This window comes from Halichoeres trimaculatus, unplaced genomic scaffold, assembly GCF_033239565.1.
Source record: "Halichoeres trimaculatus isolate MK-OKI-2021-1 unplaced genomic scaffold, fHalTri1.1 fHalTri1_scaffold_1, whole genome shotgun sequence".
In the NCBI taxonomy this organism is placed as follows: domain Eukaryota; kingdom Metazoa; phylum Chordata; class Actinopteri; order Labriformes; family Labridae; genus Halichoeres; species Halichoeres trimaculatus.
The window spans coordinates 18,125,068-18,141,365 of record NW_027437179.1 but is presented as its reverse complement, the minus strand read 5'-3'; the positions used below and the strand labels follow the sequence as shown (position 1 = coordinate 18,141,365).

The following is a 16,298-nucleotide window of genomic DNA, read 5'->3' as shown; positions in this document are numbered from 1 at the left end:
TCAGTGGAAACGCTGACGTCACACTCCGCTCCTCACGAGCACATACAACAAGACATCAGTACCGTTGTTACAACCATCACAAACTACTGTTGTGCTTGTGCTGCTCCATCAGCTGAATTTGCTGACTGTCTTTATACAAATGTGCATCTGATACTCCACTTTTGAGCTTAGAATTCCCCAATACACCAGATGACCAGCTCAACTTTACTTTGGTTGAAATCTCACCTACAGGCCTGGCATGCTTACTACAGCATTTTCAGTCCCTCTGCGTTTCTGTGTAAACACAGATTTTTTTCACTGCATTTCAGTGTTTTCAGATGAAACGTTGTCATGTAAACGGGGCCTCAGAGACAGAAAACAACCATCAGTGCTTTTTCCCGTTAGTCCGTCATGTTTGATTACACCAAAGTCCCATTTTACTACACAAGATTTGGAATATTGAGCGTGGAGAAGCTGATCCTCTGCTGAAGAATCCGTCAATGTGTGGTGTCCTCCAGAGTGCATGAGGTAGATCTTGTGCAATCTGTCTTTTGTTTGCATCAAGTGTGTGGTCTCTAAAGCCCCGTTTCCACCAAGCAGTCCAGTTCAGATCAGTACTGTTTGATACGGGTTGGCTCTGTGAAGTTTGGTCCTGTTTGTGTTTCCACAGCCAACCCCTCGTGGTAGGCGGCGTGTAAGCTGGATGCTGACAGCCGTATCAGTAACATAAAAGTGTGACGCCATAGCAGCGCAACACAGTGTACCCCACTAATAAATCCATCGAAGAAGAAAAACGTGACACAGTAAACAAAGATCAACGATGGAAAACATCCAGCGTTACGTCCTCTTTGTGATTGGGATGTGACTCTTTGATACAAAGTGCAATCAAGCTTTGTTTCAGAGAACATTGTGTGCCACCAGGAGAAATGCAGCAGCTGTCGCATGGTAATTGACCAATCAACGGTCTGCAGTGTTGTAGCTCCACCTTCCGAGATCAGATCGGTTTAGTCTGGCACCCCTACGGAAGGGTGCCAAAAAGTGGGATGGCTTGTTTCAGTTATTTGGGGGTCTGTCATGGGATTCGTCACTGGAAACGCCGTAAAATGCGTGCTGAGATGAACCGAACTGAACTGCTTGGTGGAAACAGGGCTTACATGTGTGAAGGTTTGGAGAATCCTGTACTGTGTGCCAGCCTTTAGTGAGTTATACAATGAGTGCTCTTGAATTATTAAAGATGCAGACCAATTAGCAGTTTGTGTGGTTTTGTAGGAGGACTCGAGTTGAGTCAGAGATTTCAGGTGAGTGAGCGGGTCGTAAACAGACCACACTTGAAGAGCTGAACATCTGTGACAGGTGCCAACAGTGAGGAGAGAAGATGGACACCAGTGACCTCTTAATTAAGACTCAATCCTTTTCCTGTCTTTGCTAATTAGTCTCTGCTTGTCTAATTAAGATTCTATCAGTAGGCTGTCACATTTCCCCTCACTGTGCTGGTTCAATGGAGCATGTACAGTAAATGGCGATGAGAGTATGGACTGCTTCTGTTGGAGGAAAATGAGGACAAAGTCTCTCTATTGTGCTTTTCATACAATGGGTGTGCTGAAAAAAGACATCTTAGTGCTTGTTCTGACCTTTATGTTCCACTTTCAGACACGCACACAGGGACAGGCTACGCTTTTTGTGCCAGGGCTCCACCAAAACAACCAAACAGCTTTCACGGGTAGGTTGCAAACACACAATGTTGTGAAAGAGCTAATAATTCAGTCACATTGGCCTTAAAGTGACACTCCTGGATGGAACAAGTTGGGTCCTATCACAAGGTTTAGGGCAGAAATTACCCCTACAGCAGTGTTTTTGTGCAGCAGAAGCCCAGGGTGCTCGCACCAACAACCCCTGCCTGCTCCTCTGCCGGTTTCCTCTGCACTCAGACGGGGCCATATTTTACTTGATCAAAAACACAAATAAACGAACTCCCACCGAAAAAATCTGATATCGGTCTGCATTCACGCTTTATTTAGAGAATTTTCAGCGCGTTACTTTCACACAAAAACACCGCTAAATAAGGCTCTAGTTCTCATCGTGGCGTAAAACGGCTCTACCTCCGCTGCAGAGCCACAGCTGGCTATGAGGCGCTCGCCGCTTAGTGTATCAGTCCGCGCGCGCGTGGCGTGCCAGATATAAACAAACACAGGTAGTCTGCCAGGACGAAGAGACACGATGAGAACTAGAGCCTTATTTAGCGGTGTTTTTGTGTGAAAGTAACACGCAGAAAATTCTCTAAACAAAGCGTGAATGCAGACCGATATCAGATTTTTTCGGTGGGAGTCCGTTTATTTGTGTTTTTGGTCAAGTAAAAATTGGCCCCATCTGAGTGCAGAGGAAACCGGCAGAGGTGCAGGGAGGGGGTCTTTGGTGCGAGCACCCTGGGCTACTGCTGCACAAAATCACTGCTGTAGGGGTAATTTCTGCCCTAAACCTTGTGATAGGACCCAACTTGTTCCATCCCGGAGTATCACTTTAAGTTATCAAAATGATATCATTCATAATGCAAATGTTGCTAAACTATGAGATCTGCTTCTATTTAACGCCGTGTTGAAGAGGCATTAGACCAAAAACACTTGATTGAACATGACTGCATGGCACAGGAACCTCTGGTGGTGTATTCATGCAGCCAGTGCACAGCTTCAGGGAGCACACAAACCCAGCTGATGCACAGTCATCCTGCAAACCCCCACAGTCTGACACAGGGACATCAGATAGAGGCACTGGCTGTAAGACACAGTGTCACTCTGCCCTTAGCTGCTAACCATTTTCTACTGAGCACGCATCTGCAGTGAGGGACCACCTGTGAAGCTGAGGACACAAACATATCTCCTCCGTCATCATGTAAGATTATCGAAGCCATTTGGTGTCCTGAAGGGATCCAGCTGACCGCTACACACACATGCTTTGTCAATCAAGGCAGCATTAGAGCTGGGCAGAAATTTCCAGACGGAAGAACTGCAGGAGCTGTGTACTTAACATCTACACAAACATTGCTCATGACTGAATTTTTAGTAACAGCACAGGTGTCGTTGACTTTTTTTCAGGCTTTTAGTAAGAAACTGAAGGGAATACTTCACTCTCTGGAGTGACACTTGTGACGCTGTAAAAAACTGTCTGATTTTTTCGTAACAAATGTCTTCTTATATTTGAAATGAGCCACATTCAACTGGTCAGTCCAGAAAAATGTCTTGTTTTAAGTTATTTAAAAACAAAAATGTGGTCTGAATTGCTTGTAACAAGCAAAAAAAAAAATCGGCCAATAAAAATTGTGAATAATTTCTCTTGTTCCATTAGCAGATTTTTTTCACTTGTTACAAGTAGGGCTGCAGCTATCGAATATTTTAGTATTCGAGTATTCTACTGAAAATCCCATCGATGAATCAAGTAATCGGATAAACTACATTTTTGTTTAGTTAAAGAGCAGTTTTTTTTTCAAATGAAATTTTTTCTCTTTAAGAAATAGAATTTTCTGATACAGCATGTCAGCAAGAGCACTTGCTTTGGTAGCTCCAAAATTTGTAAACACACTTTGACACATTTTTTGTGCCTTGTACATCTCATCAAATATTGCGGACCCAAATGGCACCCATTTCGTAGAATGACTCATGAGTCTCCAAACTCCAGATAAGAAGCTAGATTTGTTGCGAGTTGCTATTTTGTATAAGAGGTAGCTTGAGGGGTCTGAAAACTCTCTTAATATGGCCTCAGCTCTATTTGAAATACCACTCGATCTTTTTTAAAATTAAACGATTCCTCGAGGCAGAGAAAATTACTCGATTAATTTTTGTAATCGAGTACCTCGAATCATTCGAGGAATCGTTTCAGCTCTAGTTACAAGCAATTCAGATATCATTTTTGCCTTCAAATAACTCTAAATAAGACGTTTTCTGGACCAGTTAAGTGTATGTGGCTCATATTAAGTCTAAAAAAGGCATTTTCTACTGAACAGAAGACAAAATCGCCTTCATGTTTTATGGATTATGCTTAATAGTGACTTTTGTCCGAGTTTTTCTTGTTGTTAGATTAGTTGGTTGGTCTGATTTTAAATTTAATTTTGATGACTCCTCAAAATGTCTGTCACAAACCATGTAATTAAACTTTAAATCTTTATCCACTGCTTTTTCTGACCCATAACCACCTTAACCCTCCCTTCCCAGCGATCACCACCCACACAGAGCACTCTTTAATTATTTGTCACACACTCTCATCCAGAACTGCTGTTCAATGACCTGTTGGATCATTCTTTTCTTTGGGAGACTTGAGCAGGAAGAGGATAGGGTGGGGGGCTCGGTCACAGAGTCAGCTTCCCCTTAATGAGAGCTGTCACTGTTCCCAAATTCAGACAACAATAAGTGCAGAGAGAAAAGAGGGGACCTGAGAGGGGACAGATACGGAGAATAGGCAAGATGAATAGAGCAGGGAAAAGATGAGGAGGAGAAGGAGGAGGAGGGATAAGGCCGAGTGGCTCAGCAAAGCATTGTTGTGTGCAGCTGCGGCAGAAGGACCACAGGAGTTTAAGTATATGTGTGTGAGAGCGTGAGTGTGCACTCAGTGCAGCGGACAACAGACAGACTCGTGCCTAAATCCTCTTAATCAGGGCTAGACGGCTCTCTAAACCTGTACACACTCTTGTTTTGTCCGCGTGCACACGTTTGTGCGTGCATAAGCTTCCCAAAGACTTTACATTAATAGGATTTGTGTAAACAGACCCTAAGGCCTCAATCAGCACGTAATGAAATGTAAAGACAAGGAGGAAGCAGCCTGGAGGACACAGGCCTTTATGTCTCATGAAGCCTGAGATAAAGTATAGATTTTCTGGCAACCTGAACTAGAAAGATAACAAACAGAGGATTAGCTCTAATGACAAAAATAAACAGTTTTATATCAGCTGCAAGTGTCCTGTGACTATCTCATATCAACAAAAAAGTCAAGTATGCATCCTTACACTGTGGCAGAAACATGAGGGGTAGTTAAACATGTATGAGCACTAAACTTGTTCCTTTGTACCACAGTCTCAGCTGAATAAAAAGCTAAAAAACAAAAAAAAACACACAAGCTTGAGACTTTTGAAAGATTAGCAGGATTTTGCTCTTTTCAGAGGCATCCACTGCTGGCTCTAGCCTGAGCCATATTAATGATGCCCACAGCCACGACCAATTCCATCATTTTGCTTCCTTGTCATGCTGCCTGCTGCAGGCTGCACGGCTGAGTTTAACAGCAGCAGAGCTGACAGAAAGACTCAGCCGTGTCAGCTCATCTGGCACGCAAACCAACACACGTACATGCACACACACTACCATTATCTGCATGGCTGCATATGATCCCAGTCCTGACATAGCACAGGAAAGAAAAGAGCTGCTTGTGTGAGCTAACGCTGTAAAGGCAGGCAGAGGGACCGTGAGCTGTCTCTACTTGTGATGGGACTGTAGGATGTCACCAAGAAGATTACTTCATGTTTTTGGTTGGAGAGCAGGTGTAACAATCCAAACCTGACAGAGTTCAGGTTCCACAACTTTACACTTTGCTAAGACTTGAACACAATCCCCACACAAGTTTTAAAAAAACATAACCTAACCCAAAGCTTCAAAAAGAGCAAAGCACAATAACATTCACAGGTGGTGAGGGGACGTTATAAAAGTTTGGACTAACACTGTAAAAGTACGAACACTACTGTTGAAATGAAGCCAATGAGGAAGTGCTACAAAATGCTCCACTTGTGGCTACGCTGTAAAAACAGCTTTGGTTTAGCTTGTTTCTCTATCTGTGCTCATGACAAAGGAATGACTTCGTGAATAACACATTAGTTTCATGAGAAATGGCGAATAACTGGCAGCATGGCTGACATAACTGACAGGTAGGTACATACATTGTTGCTGTTAGCTAGGAGGATAAATTCCTGATTTATCTGTGCTTCTCTTTCTCTTGCTGGACAAACACAAATCAGGCTGCGTCAGCATATTCAACACTGTCACCACATTGTTGGGCTATCAGGAATAACTGAGACCATGCTCATGATTTGTTTTGTGTATGGTTGGTGGAGATAAATGTTCAACAAGTTACTTTGATCACTAAGGGCGTATTCAGACCTGGACTGTTTGGTTCACTTTAAACGGACCAGGGTTTGTTTCCCAGGCTGGTGCTGACTTTCCATACAGGTGTGAATAGACACAAACGAACCCTGGTGCGGACCAAACAACCGGACCGAGACCCACTTTTTGAGGTGGTCTCAGTCCGCTTCCAAACGAGCTCTGGTGCAGTTCGTGGTTCTCCCGTGCAGGTCTGAATACAAACCAAGGTCCATCTGAACTAACTACAGGATACATGCGCCTTTTGGGCCTATAAAGCGACCGTAACCTAACCGTCTTTGGTTCATACCTGATCCTCCGTCTTCTGTTTAGCCACGCTGTTGATAGCATGTTGTGGGTCAGGACACGCAGAGCATAGCGTCTCCTTGCTGCGCGCATTCATCTTTGCTGTTCCAAAATTTGAAAGTGTGTTGTTAAGCCTGCTTTGAAGGAGCTGCTCTTGAAATTGATTGATTTTGCAGCTCTAATAAGAGCACAAACACACGTTTACCTCCATATACGCGTCTGTATTCTGTGTGCCGCCCTTTGTCAGTGCTGTCAAATGAGAGCACTGATCGTCACACACGTGGATGTGTTTACAGAATATAGTCCACTTGTAAAAAGTACAATCTGAATACGAACCGCACCAAACAAAAAAAAAATAAAGTCCGCTTTTGGTCCGGACCAAACAAGTGGACCAAAGGACTTTTCTGGTCTGAATACAGCCTTAGTCACATTATCATCCCCATAGACTGGGTGCACATCTAACCATGATGTAACGTTGGACTTCTTTAGAAGTGCAGAATCTAAGCTGCATGTGCTGAGTTTGATGATTCTAAAGAAAAACTGGAAAATGTGATTTTAATAGGGGGATATGTTCTGTTTGTGGCTTTCTCTAGTACTGGGGAGTCTATGTTTTAAATGAGGAACACGGATGGGTACTGAGTACTTTTAAGTGACTGTGAAGGAGTGGAGGAGTAGGCAATTTTCCATGCTGGACATAAAACACAGCATTGCCAGCTTATATATTGGATAATAAATATGTTAAATTGTAAAAAAAATATATATATATATATATATATATATATATATATATATATATATATATATATATATATATATATATATATATATTATTTAACAGATTAATATTTTAATCCCATAAACACAAAAAAAGTACCAAAATTGGTACCGTTGAGTACTGATACTGATTTCCAGGTACTGGGCATGGGTACTGTATGGTTTTTAATGTGAAAGGTACCCATCCCTAATAATGAATGAGCAAAAACATTGAAACCAGCTGAAAGATTTCATTCGGAGCAGGAAAAACATCATGCATATTTCTATGATCATAAATAAAACCCTGACAAAGACGTCCACCTGCTCAGAGACTGTTTAATGTCGTCAGTGCTGAGTCTCATCGTTGCTCCCATCTGGGGGATTATGCCAACTGAGCAGTCAGATTGACAGTGTGGGAATAAGTGTGGGCCTTTTGAGTAGATTTGTCAACTCATCCCACATGTTGACTAGGTTAACAGTTACCTTGGGTGCTAAACCAAAGCAGCCTGATATTAAGCTCATGGCTTTAAATTCACTATGTGTCCTGACACTTGTAAGAAGCTCAGCATTTTAAAGTTTGACAGATGGAAAAGAAGAAAGTGTGGTTGTATGACTGTGGTACAAATCCTCGAGAACTGACCACAGAGAAGGGAGAGTGTTGACAGATTTCCTTGGAATCGTGGTAATAGCTTCAACAGCTTGAAATATCACAGCTGCCTTACACATCTATGGAGCTGCTTTCGTTTTCAGTGTGGATCTTTGTGCATTTTATTTAGAATGAAAGCATGTGCCCCTTATCTTTAAAAGTCTTACAGTTTTGTCAAATGTGTCTGAATCTAGACACACAGGTCCGAGACATACACTTTCTTACTGTACTTATTTCCAATGTGAGGACACTGGATGAGAGGATTCTTCAAAGGAAAGCAAAGGGAACTGTCTCGATGCCTCCTCAGCCCAACCAAACTCACTATCATAAATTAGTTGGCCCTTCTTTTCCTCTGACAGAGTGTGTAACTGAAAGTGCCAAGTGTGACCAATGTGCATTCACATTCAATACAACAGTCTACACTTGAGCTAATTAGGAGAAAAAAAAGACAAATCTTCACCAAACAGGAGAGGAGACAGCACACATGTGCATCTGAGGCTCTTCAGAGGGCTTACATAAAGCAGTGCATTAGTGAGACTGAACTTTGTGGTCTGTTTGGTTTGTAACTGTGTATCCCTCCAATGCGTTCACATGCAGAGCTTAAGCTGAGCACCGACGCACACGAACACAAATTCACATCAAAGTGGGAAAGATGCTTCTACACTACATGTGACTTCTAGCTTACCCTCCCTTCTTTGCTCCTACACACACACACACACACACACACATTGGCACAGATATAACCACACACCCTGAAATTGAAGCCAGAGATCTTTCCTAAAGCAGGCTACAAGGGAGGAAGTGAAGTCGTTCCACTGCTGTCAAGAACACAAAGGTGGAGGAACGATTTTAGGGCGAGGAGGGGTGTCCAACTTCCTGCTGAGAGAAAGGAAATAAACACTTCCATATGCAATCTCTGCCTGAAACACACACAGACACACACGCACACACAGGGTTTAGCCATAACGCAGCAACAAAGAGTTGTAAATTCAAAGAAAAGGGCTCTAGTTAGCAACCTGCACTGCTGCTGTACGAAAGGGAGAATATTTTCTGCTTCCGGAAATTTATAGCTGCCAGGGCCTCGTTCATCACACCAGCCTGCAAATATAAAGCAGCTTGGAAAGAATTACACTTCACGGAAAGCTGTAGTTTCTCAATTCCTGATTGGTCTGTCAGAGCCAGCCGTTGGTTTTACGTGAAGAGGGCTCAGGTTTCTGTTGTGTGTGTGAGCAGGTCCTGTTCACCAGGGCGAGCAGCACACTGCATACCTCCTGCCTGGGGAAACCCATGAACTCTGGGACACTGTGTCATTTTTTACATCAAGAAACACACAGGAATACATACACTTGTGCTTGCTTGGTAGAACTCCTTGCACCTGACATTATCAAAACCCAACTCAATGTTATCTTTAACTTCAAGTTTTACGACTCCCATATCTGTTTGCACACAAACACACACAGTAAATGCTATCATGCTATCATAGAGCCTTCCCTGCTGATTAGCGCGCTCTCAGAGGGAGAGCATGACTCTAATCTGCTCTCAATCTGAATCCGCTGTTGTGATTGTGTGTTGGTAGCATGTTTGTGTGAGTGTTATCCATGCTGATATTCAGTTTTGTGGAGCACTAGGTCATGTTCTTATGGAGATTATCCAAACAGAACTTCTGTGGTTTTATCAGATTGTCACTTCTTAACATTATGTGAGTTTATGTTAGCAAACACGGCGTATTGGATTTGTTATAAAAGCACATTTCTGCCTGATTATTGAACAGTATTAGTACCGGGTCAGTGGCTGCGAGTTGAAAAAGGGTAAAAGAGTGAGAGTGCATGTCTGTGTTTGTGTGTAATAGCCCTAATTACATAATCCAGTTATTTTCCCACAGCTTCTGACCAATCAATACACAGGGAAGCAGACTTATCGTGGCTTAGTCCCCCCAGTGATTTGCACTTTTTCACCGATACCCAAAGCAAACACCACAATCTCTGCAGCAGAACTGGACAGAGCCTCTTATCAGCTCAGAGTAGAAAAGCCTGTGAGTGTTTGAGTGTGTGAGTGTCTCCACGAACAGGTCTATAGAGTGCTGAAGGTCCTGACCTGACACACATCAACACGTCTTATTAAAACAGCTGGCAGTGAACATCAGCATATCCTCTGTGACTATCAGAGAGCTGAGACAGTGCAGCAGTACCTCTCCACACTCGATTAAAGTGAGAAAATGGCACAAGCTCAGGGTAGAATTAGGTCACTCTGATTTTACAGATGGCCCTTGTTGCCAAGCATATTTTCCCAATTAAGGCTGATTAGGGAGGGGAAATTCCCAGACAGCGTGAATTATTAAAAAGTTGAAATGGAATCTGATCATGTGACGTTGTACAGCGATGACACCCTACATCCCCAGATGGAGCCTGGAAAAAAAAACGCTGGGGAGCCGCGGGCCCAGATACTTCTGATTGGTCAGAAGTGAGAGGAGAGTTTCCTGCTATTGTCTGAAGTCATTACAAGCTACAGACGGAGCTGGGGGTGCACGATAAACACTGGCAGATGTTGCATGAAGTGAGCTATGAAATTCTTGAATCAGGATGGATCAGGTAGCCTGACTGAATCAAGATCCTCAACGAGAACATGAGAACTGCTCCTTACCACAAGAAACACAAGGAAAATACCATCACAGCTCACACCTTGGCACTACAAGTAGGGATGCACGATATTATCGGCACAATATCGGTATCAGCTGATAAAAGCTTAAAAATATGTTTATCGGTATCGGCAGATATGAAAATTTCTGCCAATAGTCACAGCCGATAAGGTGCTATTCAGTAAGGATTATTATTATTTTCCATCTGAAAAATAAGCTCCTTGAATAAAATGTAGCACTTCATGTGTTTGAACTGCAGAGCTCTGTCTGTCACCAAGTTGTTACAGTAGCTCTAAAATAATCAAATGCAACTTAGTTATGTTTAAAAATGCATTGTACATTTAAAGTTCATGTCATCTAAAGAAATTATTTTTCTGTATTTCAATTAGTGCTGCACAATTTTGGGAAAAGGTGCGATTTGCGATTAGGTGGACAATATTGCGATTGCAATTGTGCTTGCGATTTAATTAAAAAAGTTGTGTCATGATGAGTCTACAGACTTGCTTGGTTATCATGGAGAAAAATCTGAACTGCATGTGCTGACATTGCAATTGCGATTACGATAATCGTGCAGCCCTAATTTCAATACTGAATGTCTTGAGTTTGAAAAAATAATACATTTCTTATTTATGGTAAAATAAAATGTTTTTTTTCTTTTTATGACTGTTTCTTAAACAAATAAGACCGTCACAATAAGAGTAACATATAAATTCCAGTACAGGATAGACTTAGCTTTCTTTACAGTGAAAAAAAAAACAAAAAACTTGTCATTATCGGTATCGGTATCGGCCAAAAGGGGTTTCAATATGTCGGCATATCGGATATCGGCAAAAATCCAATATCGTGCATCCCTAACTACAATGTGTATCCTGCCTTTAACTCGTGACACCTGAGTTTCACCTCAAAGCTTGCACATAACTCTGAGTCCTGAGCAAAAGAAACACACAAATTCTAAAAATGCAGAGACAAATATCATCATGTTGTATGTTGGGAGTATGTTGGACCAAGCTGAGGCATTCACACGGAGATGTCAGACTGAATGCTTTCTCCAAACTTTGTGGAAGTCAACCAACTCAGGCTGTGTGTGAATTCTCTACAGCTTCATTTTTCACTGACTAAAACTGATGGTGCCACGGATGGTTCAAAAGCCACTTTGTCATGTCTCCAGGGGAAATTAAATTTGGATTTATAACTCAATTGGCACAACAGTACAATTTAACTGACTGTATCCAACTGTTTCAAACCCTTCAAGATATGAGGTTTGATATGCTTTCTATGCATCTAAAACTACAATGGTTTATCAAATTGTTTTTGATTTGCCTTGGGGTTTTTCATTTTTTAAGCAACTTTGTAGTTTCAATCTCTATATTGGTATCATAAGTGCTTTTAAATTCATGTGGCAGACAAGGAGGATGGGTAGGGATTAAGAACGAAACAGAAAATAAGATAAACATGTAGAGGCCAAGAGTTATTGTGAACTTTAATCCAACATCCAGAATTTAAAATATTAGAATAGTATGATTCAAAAACTTTATTTACTTTTCTAGCTCAATTCCAAGAAAGACAACAAACACCAACTCCCAAGTCTTCTTAAAGCAAAGTAAAGGGAAAGCACAACTCAGCAATAAACACAAAATGAAAGAGTGCCATCTTTGTTGTTTGGTGACACTTGATCTTTTTCTCTTCAAAAACAGATAACATGCCTGCTGCCAAGGTAGTTCAGTGGCATCACATTGTCCCTGACGTAGCCCCGCCCATCATCAGAGGTCTAATTGGATACTGAGAGAAAACACCTCTGCAGGGCTTTCGACTCTGGCTGTTTTACAAACCGCCTATACTACATGTGAATGTAGTATGTAGTTGGTACTGCATACTGCTTACTGCTTTTGCATGTAGTATATAGTGTGACTGTTCTGTTGAGTCTGTTTTGAAGTATACTACTCTGGTTTTCAGTTTCAGGAAATGGAGCTAACGGTGATGGATTTTATTTTGCCTTTATTTTAAATATACAACACAAACTTTGTGGTAGATCTTGGCATTTTAGTTAGTTTGTTAATCCTATCATAGCACAGGGGTGGCCAACCTGTGGCTCACGAGCCGCATGTGGCTCTTTGCCTTTCGGTGTGTGGCTCTACGATCCATTCATCCAACAGTGGAATCAGTATTGATCAATATTCGGGTGATGAGATTGATACTTAAGTTTCATTTTCTCTTCTCTACATGTGATCCTCTTAATCGCTCATGTGCTCATAGCTACCTACCTATCTAGATAGATAGATAGATAGATAGATAGATAGATAGATAGATAGATAGATAGATAGATAGATAGATAGATAGATAGATAGATAGATAGATAGATAGATAGATAGATGGATAGATAGATAGATGACAAGACAATAAATCTTGGTTTGAGAATCTGAAATGTATTGATTTTTATTTTATGACATTCTGTTTATGTTTAAGAAAAAGTGCGTTTGTAAGACCCCGTGTGTGATGTGGCTCTTTGTAGTACCACGGTAATTTTTGTGGCTCTTGGTCTCTGACTAATTGGCCACCCCTGTCATAGCAGAATCATCATATTTGATTTTCAATCTTACACCAAAAGTTATATTGTTTACTGAAAATAAATCTGGATAGGGTTTTTATTTTTTACAGCAGATGGGAAAACCACTTCAATAAAATCCATGCATGGTTTAAAAAAGTGAATTATTGCTTCATATGGGCTTCAATGAATTTGTAGAAGTAAGCGCCTCTTTTACAACTGGAAGTCACAAGATTTACTTGTGTTTCTTTGGCATCACTTCATTTCTATGTCATGGACCATCTAATGTTAGTGTTGTTGTATTGTAGTTATGATGCTAACTCATTCCAGTAGGTGGTAGTAATTCACCAAAACCTGCCGCCTGCATTGACAAGCAACGTTAGCACCGTGCATTGTGGGAAAAAGTATGCCAGGTAGACTGGTCTGTTGCATACTGAGAAATTTTCCTGGATCAGAAGGACACCCAGGGATTTTTGGCATACTGCAGATTTTGCAAGTTTTCGCATACGACCTACCACATACTAAATTTCAGTCAAAGTAGTAGGCACTGCTAGTGTAATAGGCGGTTTGGGAAACAGCCACAGTTAGCTTTATATATGATCACACTGTTTCCAAGTTTACTGAGTAACAGACTGTGTGAGGTTTAAGTGTCTGTGTGCTGCATTTCCTGCACAATATCAACTTCTCTCAGCCACAGGGAGCCATAAGTCTGAAGCTTTTATTTCCATACTGCAGTGTGTGAACAAACAGGGACCAATCAGTGACATCTGCTTATGAATTGTTTGTGTGGAAGAGAATCCTGCACTTCAGAGCATACAACGGCTCAGCAGTAATGTAAACAAATCAAACAGAGGTATAGATGGGGGCCACCTTAGTTAGACCTCTGGCTATTGTCAGAGCTGAACGGCCTGTTTTCCATTAGCCCTGATGCACCCCAACCAAAACAGGATATTTACATGTTCAGTTGAAGGTATTTTTCCCTTCCGTTTACCTCAACAAAGATTTTCCAGCTTTTACAGAGAGCCTTTGTTCACTGAATGTCTTGTACAACATGGAATAATGCATGAGGCCCTGTAAGTGCCAAAGTGGCTCATTTCTCTCCCAAACATAATGCAGTGACACATCAGTGTATTGCGGCTATATTCTGATGTTGATTTGTGCATAATGTAGCAACCTATAAAGAAAACATGGTGCCACTTCTGGGCAGGCCTTGCCAATTTTCCTCACAGCATTCATAGGTTATAAATATGTGAAATTGTCCTTGAAGAGTTGCTGCTCTTTTGTCTGTCCCTACAGGAAGTCAGTGTGGCCCAGGCTGGCTCTGAGCATCCCTTCAGCTGTCTGCTTCTCCACGCTGGGAGCCTGTCACAGAGGTTCAGTGTCAAACTGCACGGCCATGCTGAGTCAAGCTGACCATGAACGAGCCAGACCAGCCGCACTGGCCTGATGCTCAGGCTTATGTCAGGTGTCCTGATGCTCTCAGTCAGGATAGGTGCTAGGGAAGTGTTGCCAGTCTAGCCTGTTTGAGAACTCAGGCTCTGCTTATTATCTGCTTTGTGGGGATAATAACATGGTTCAAATTTCCTATTTGTAGGGGATCAGTCAAACAGAGGGTTAAAATGGTATCACCTGGAATCTTAGTGACATTCTCTAAATAACTAAAGTCACTCCTATTAGAAAACCTTCATAAAGAGGATGAAATGGCACCTGTTTTAAAAAATGTTTGTATTTTTCTATGAGAAGGACAATATATCCTGTGAATAAAAATATATCTGTGTCATTAAAAGAGTTGGTCAAGAGACCGAATTAAAGGGGAGCTGAATAAACAAAGTGTGTGACCTTGTACTGTATTCATTTCTCTTAACCTGACAGGTGGTATTCTCTTCTAAATAGATAAAGCCAAAAGCCATTCAAAAAACAGTGGCTGGGCTCCTCAACAGGTGTACTCGGTGTCATGACTTAGGTTCTAGCATTAAATCGCACATTCTGTCTGACAGGACTTATCCCCATTCATTTTCCTTAAGGTTACACCCTGAGGGTCACCTGAAAGTTGCTCATGTACAGAAAAAAGGTGGTAAATGTTTAACTGTAAGCTACCGGTACATTTTATGTACAGGCTAGGTAAAAGGGGAAAAAAGTAGTAGGAAAGCGAAGAACTTGAAAGAAAGAAGTGAGAACAGTTTTATTTGAGACAGTCTTACCTTGTCTGACAGTTTTCAACCTGACTGCCCCTTTGCAGTTTTTTATCACCGTCTGTACGTCGTACAAAGGTAATCCGGAAATTGAGAGATTCTCCACTTCTAGTAGCAGTTCCCCTTCGTTCAATTTTCCACTTTTGTAATTCACGAGATCTTCATTTACTTGTCCAATATAGGCGAACTCTCCATTCTCCGCGCCGCCGCGCAGTGACACATTCAAGTCACCCCGGGCATCCTTGAAGACGGAGCACTCGTTTATTCTGGAGGTCCAGTGGTTTTTCTTAACCACAGGTTTGGACATTGTGGACAGTTATGAGCCGACACTAAAGCAGGCAGGCTCCGCCGCTGAGATAAGAAACAGTCACAGCAGCAACGCCGCTCCAACAGTAGAATTGTATCCGAGTTTAAGCGCCGCAAACTTTCTTCTCCCTCCACAGGAACATGAGCGCCTCTGACCGTGTTGTCCCACCGCTCTCCCGGGGTGTCAAATCAAGCCATTCCTGTCTGGTCTGAAGTCACTCCTCACAAACTGGATATTGGTTTCATTATTTCCGCAACATCCCTGCAGTTTAATCCCCTTTCATCGATGTCATTTTACATCTGCAACGGTCCCACTCACGTCTCGTGCCCACTTCTTAAAACCTCCCGGCTGCCGTAAAAACTCACTTTAATTGTGTTGTTCAGATAAAAACTCCTCGTTAGTCCTTAATGTGTCTGTCCGTTGACTTTATCGGTGGTAGTAGCCGTCCACGGCTCGTTTAACCAGGTATGTACAATGCGCTCGTGTACTTAGCTGACTCTCATTCCTACTCTGAGCTCTGCCCTCGCGTTGGGAATGTGTTGCTGTTCGCGATGCGTTCATGTGCTGTCGGAAATTGCAAATAACGCTAAACCTAAATATAAACCTAATCATATCTGGCCCAGAAAACTTAAATACTTCATGGGAGAAATGCGTAAACACAGCATAATTTTCATTAATATCGTGTGTGTTTTTTTGTTTGTTCTTATCTTGATTAATATTGTCATTTGAAGACCTACCTGAGTAGTGTGTTTGATGGCAGATAAATTTGCGCTACAGATACAAAGTCTGCCTTCATTTAGCTGATCTGTTTATACTTTAAAATGCAAA

General features: G+C 41.8%; 1 protein-coding gene across 8 annotated transcripts in view; it reads right to left on the bottom strand.

Annotated features, from left to right (window-relative positions):
- magi1b (membrane associated guanylate kinase, WW and PDZ domain containing 1b) overlaps positions 1–16,019 on the bottom strand; it is a 165,576-nt gene extending 149,557 nt beyond the window's left edge. For 4 of the 8 annotated variants that reach the window (XM_074680258.1, XM_074680282.1, XM_074680290.1 and 1 more), the window contains exon 1: positions 15,173–16,016. In XM_074680258.1, coding sequence (XP_074536359.1) covers positions 15,173–15,470 — 298 coding nt within the window. In that variant the 5' untranslated portion in view covers positions 15,471–16,016. Of the gene's footprint in view, positions 1–15,172 lie in introns of all 8 variants that reach the window. The other 4 variants (XM_074680242.1, XM_074680275.1, XM_074680249.1 and 1 more) reach the window with 2 other exon arrangements.
- Positions 16,020–16,298: the final 279 nt, after the last annotated feature.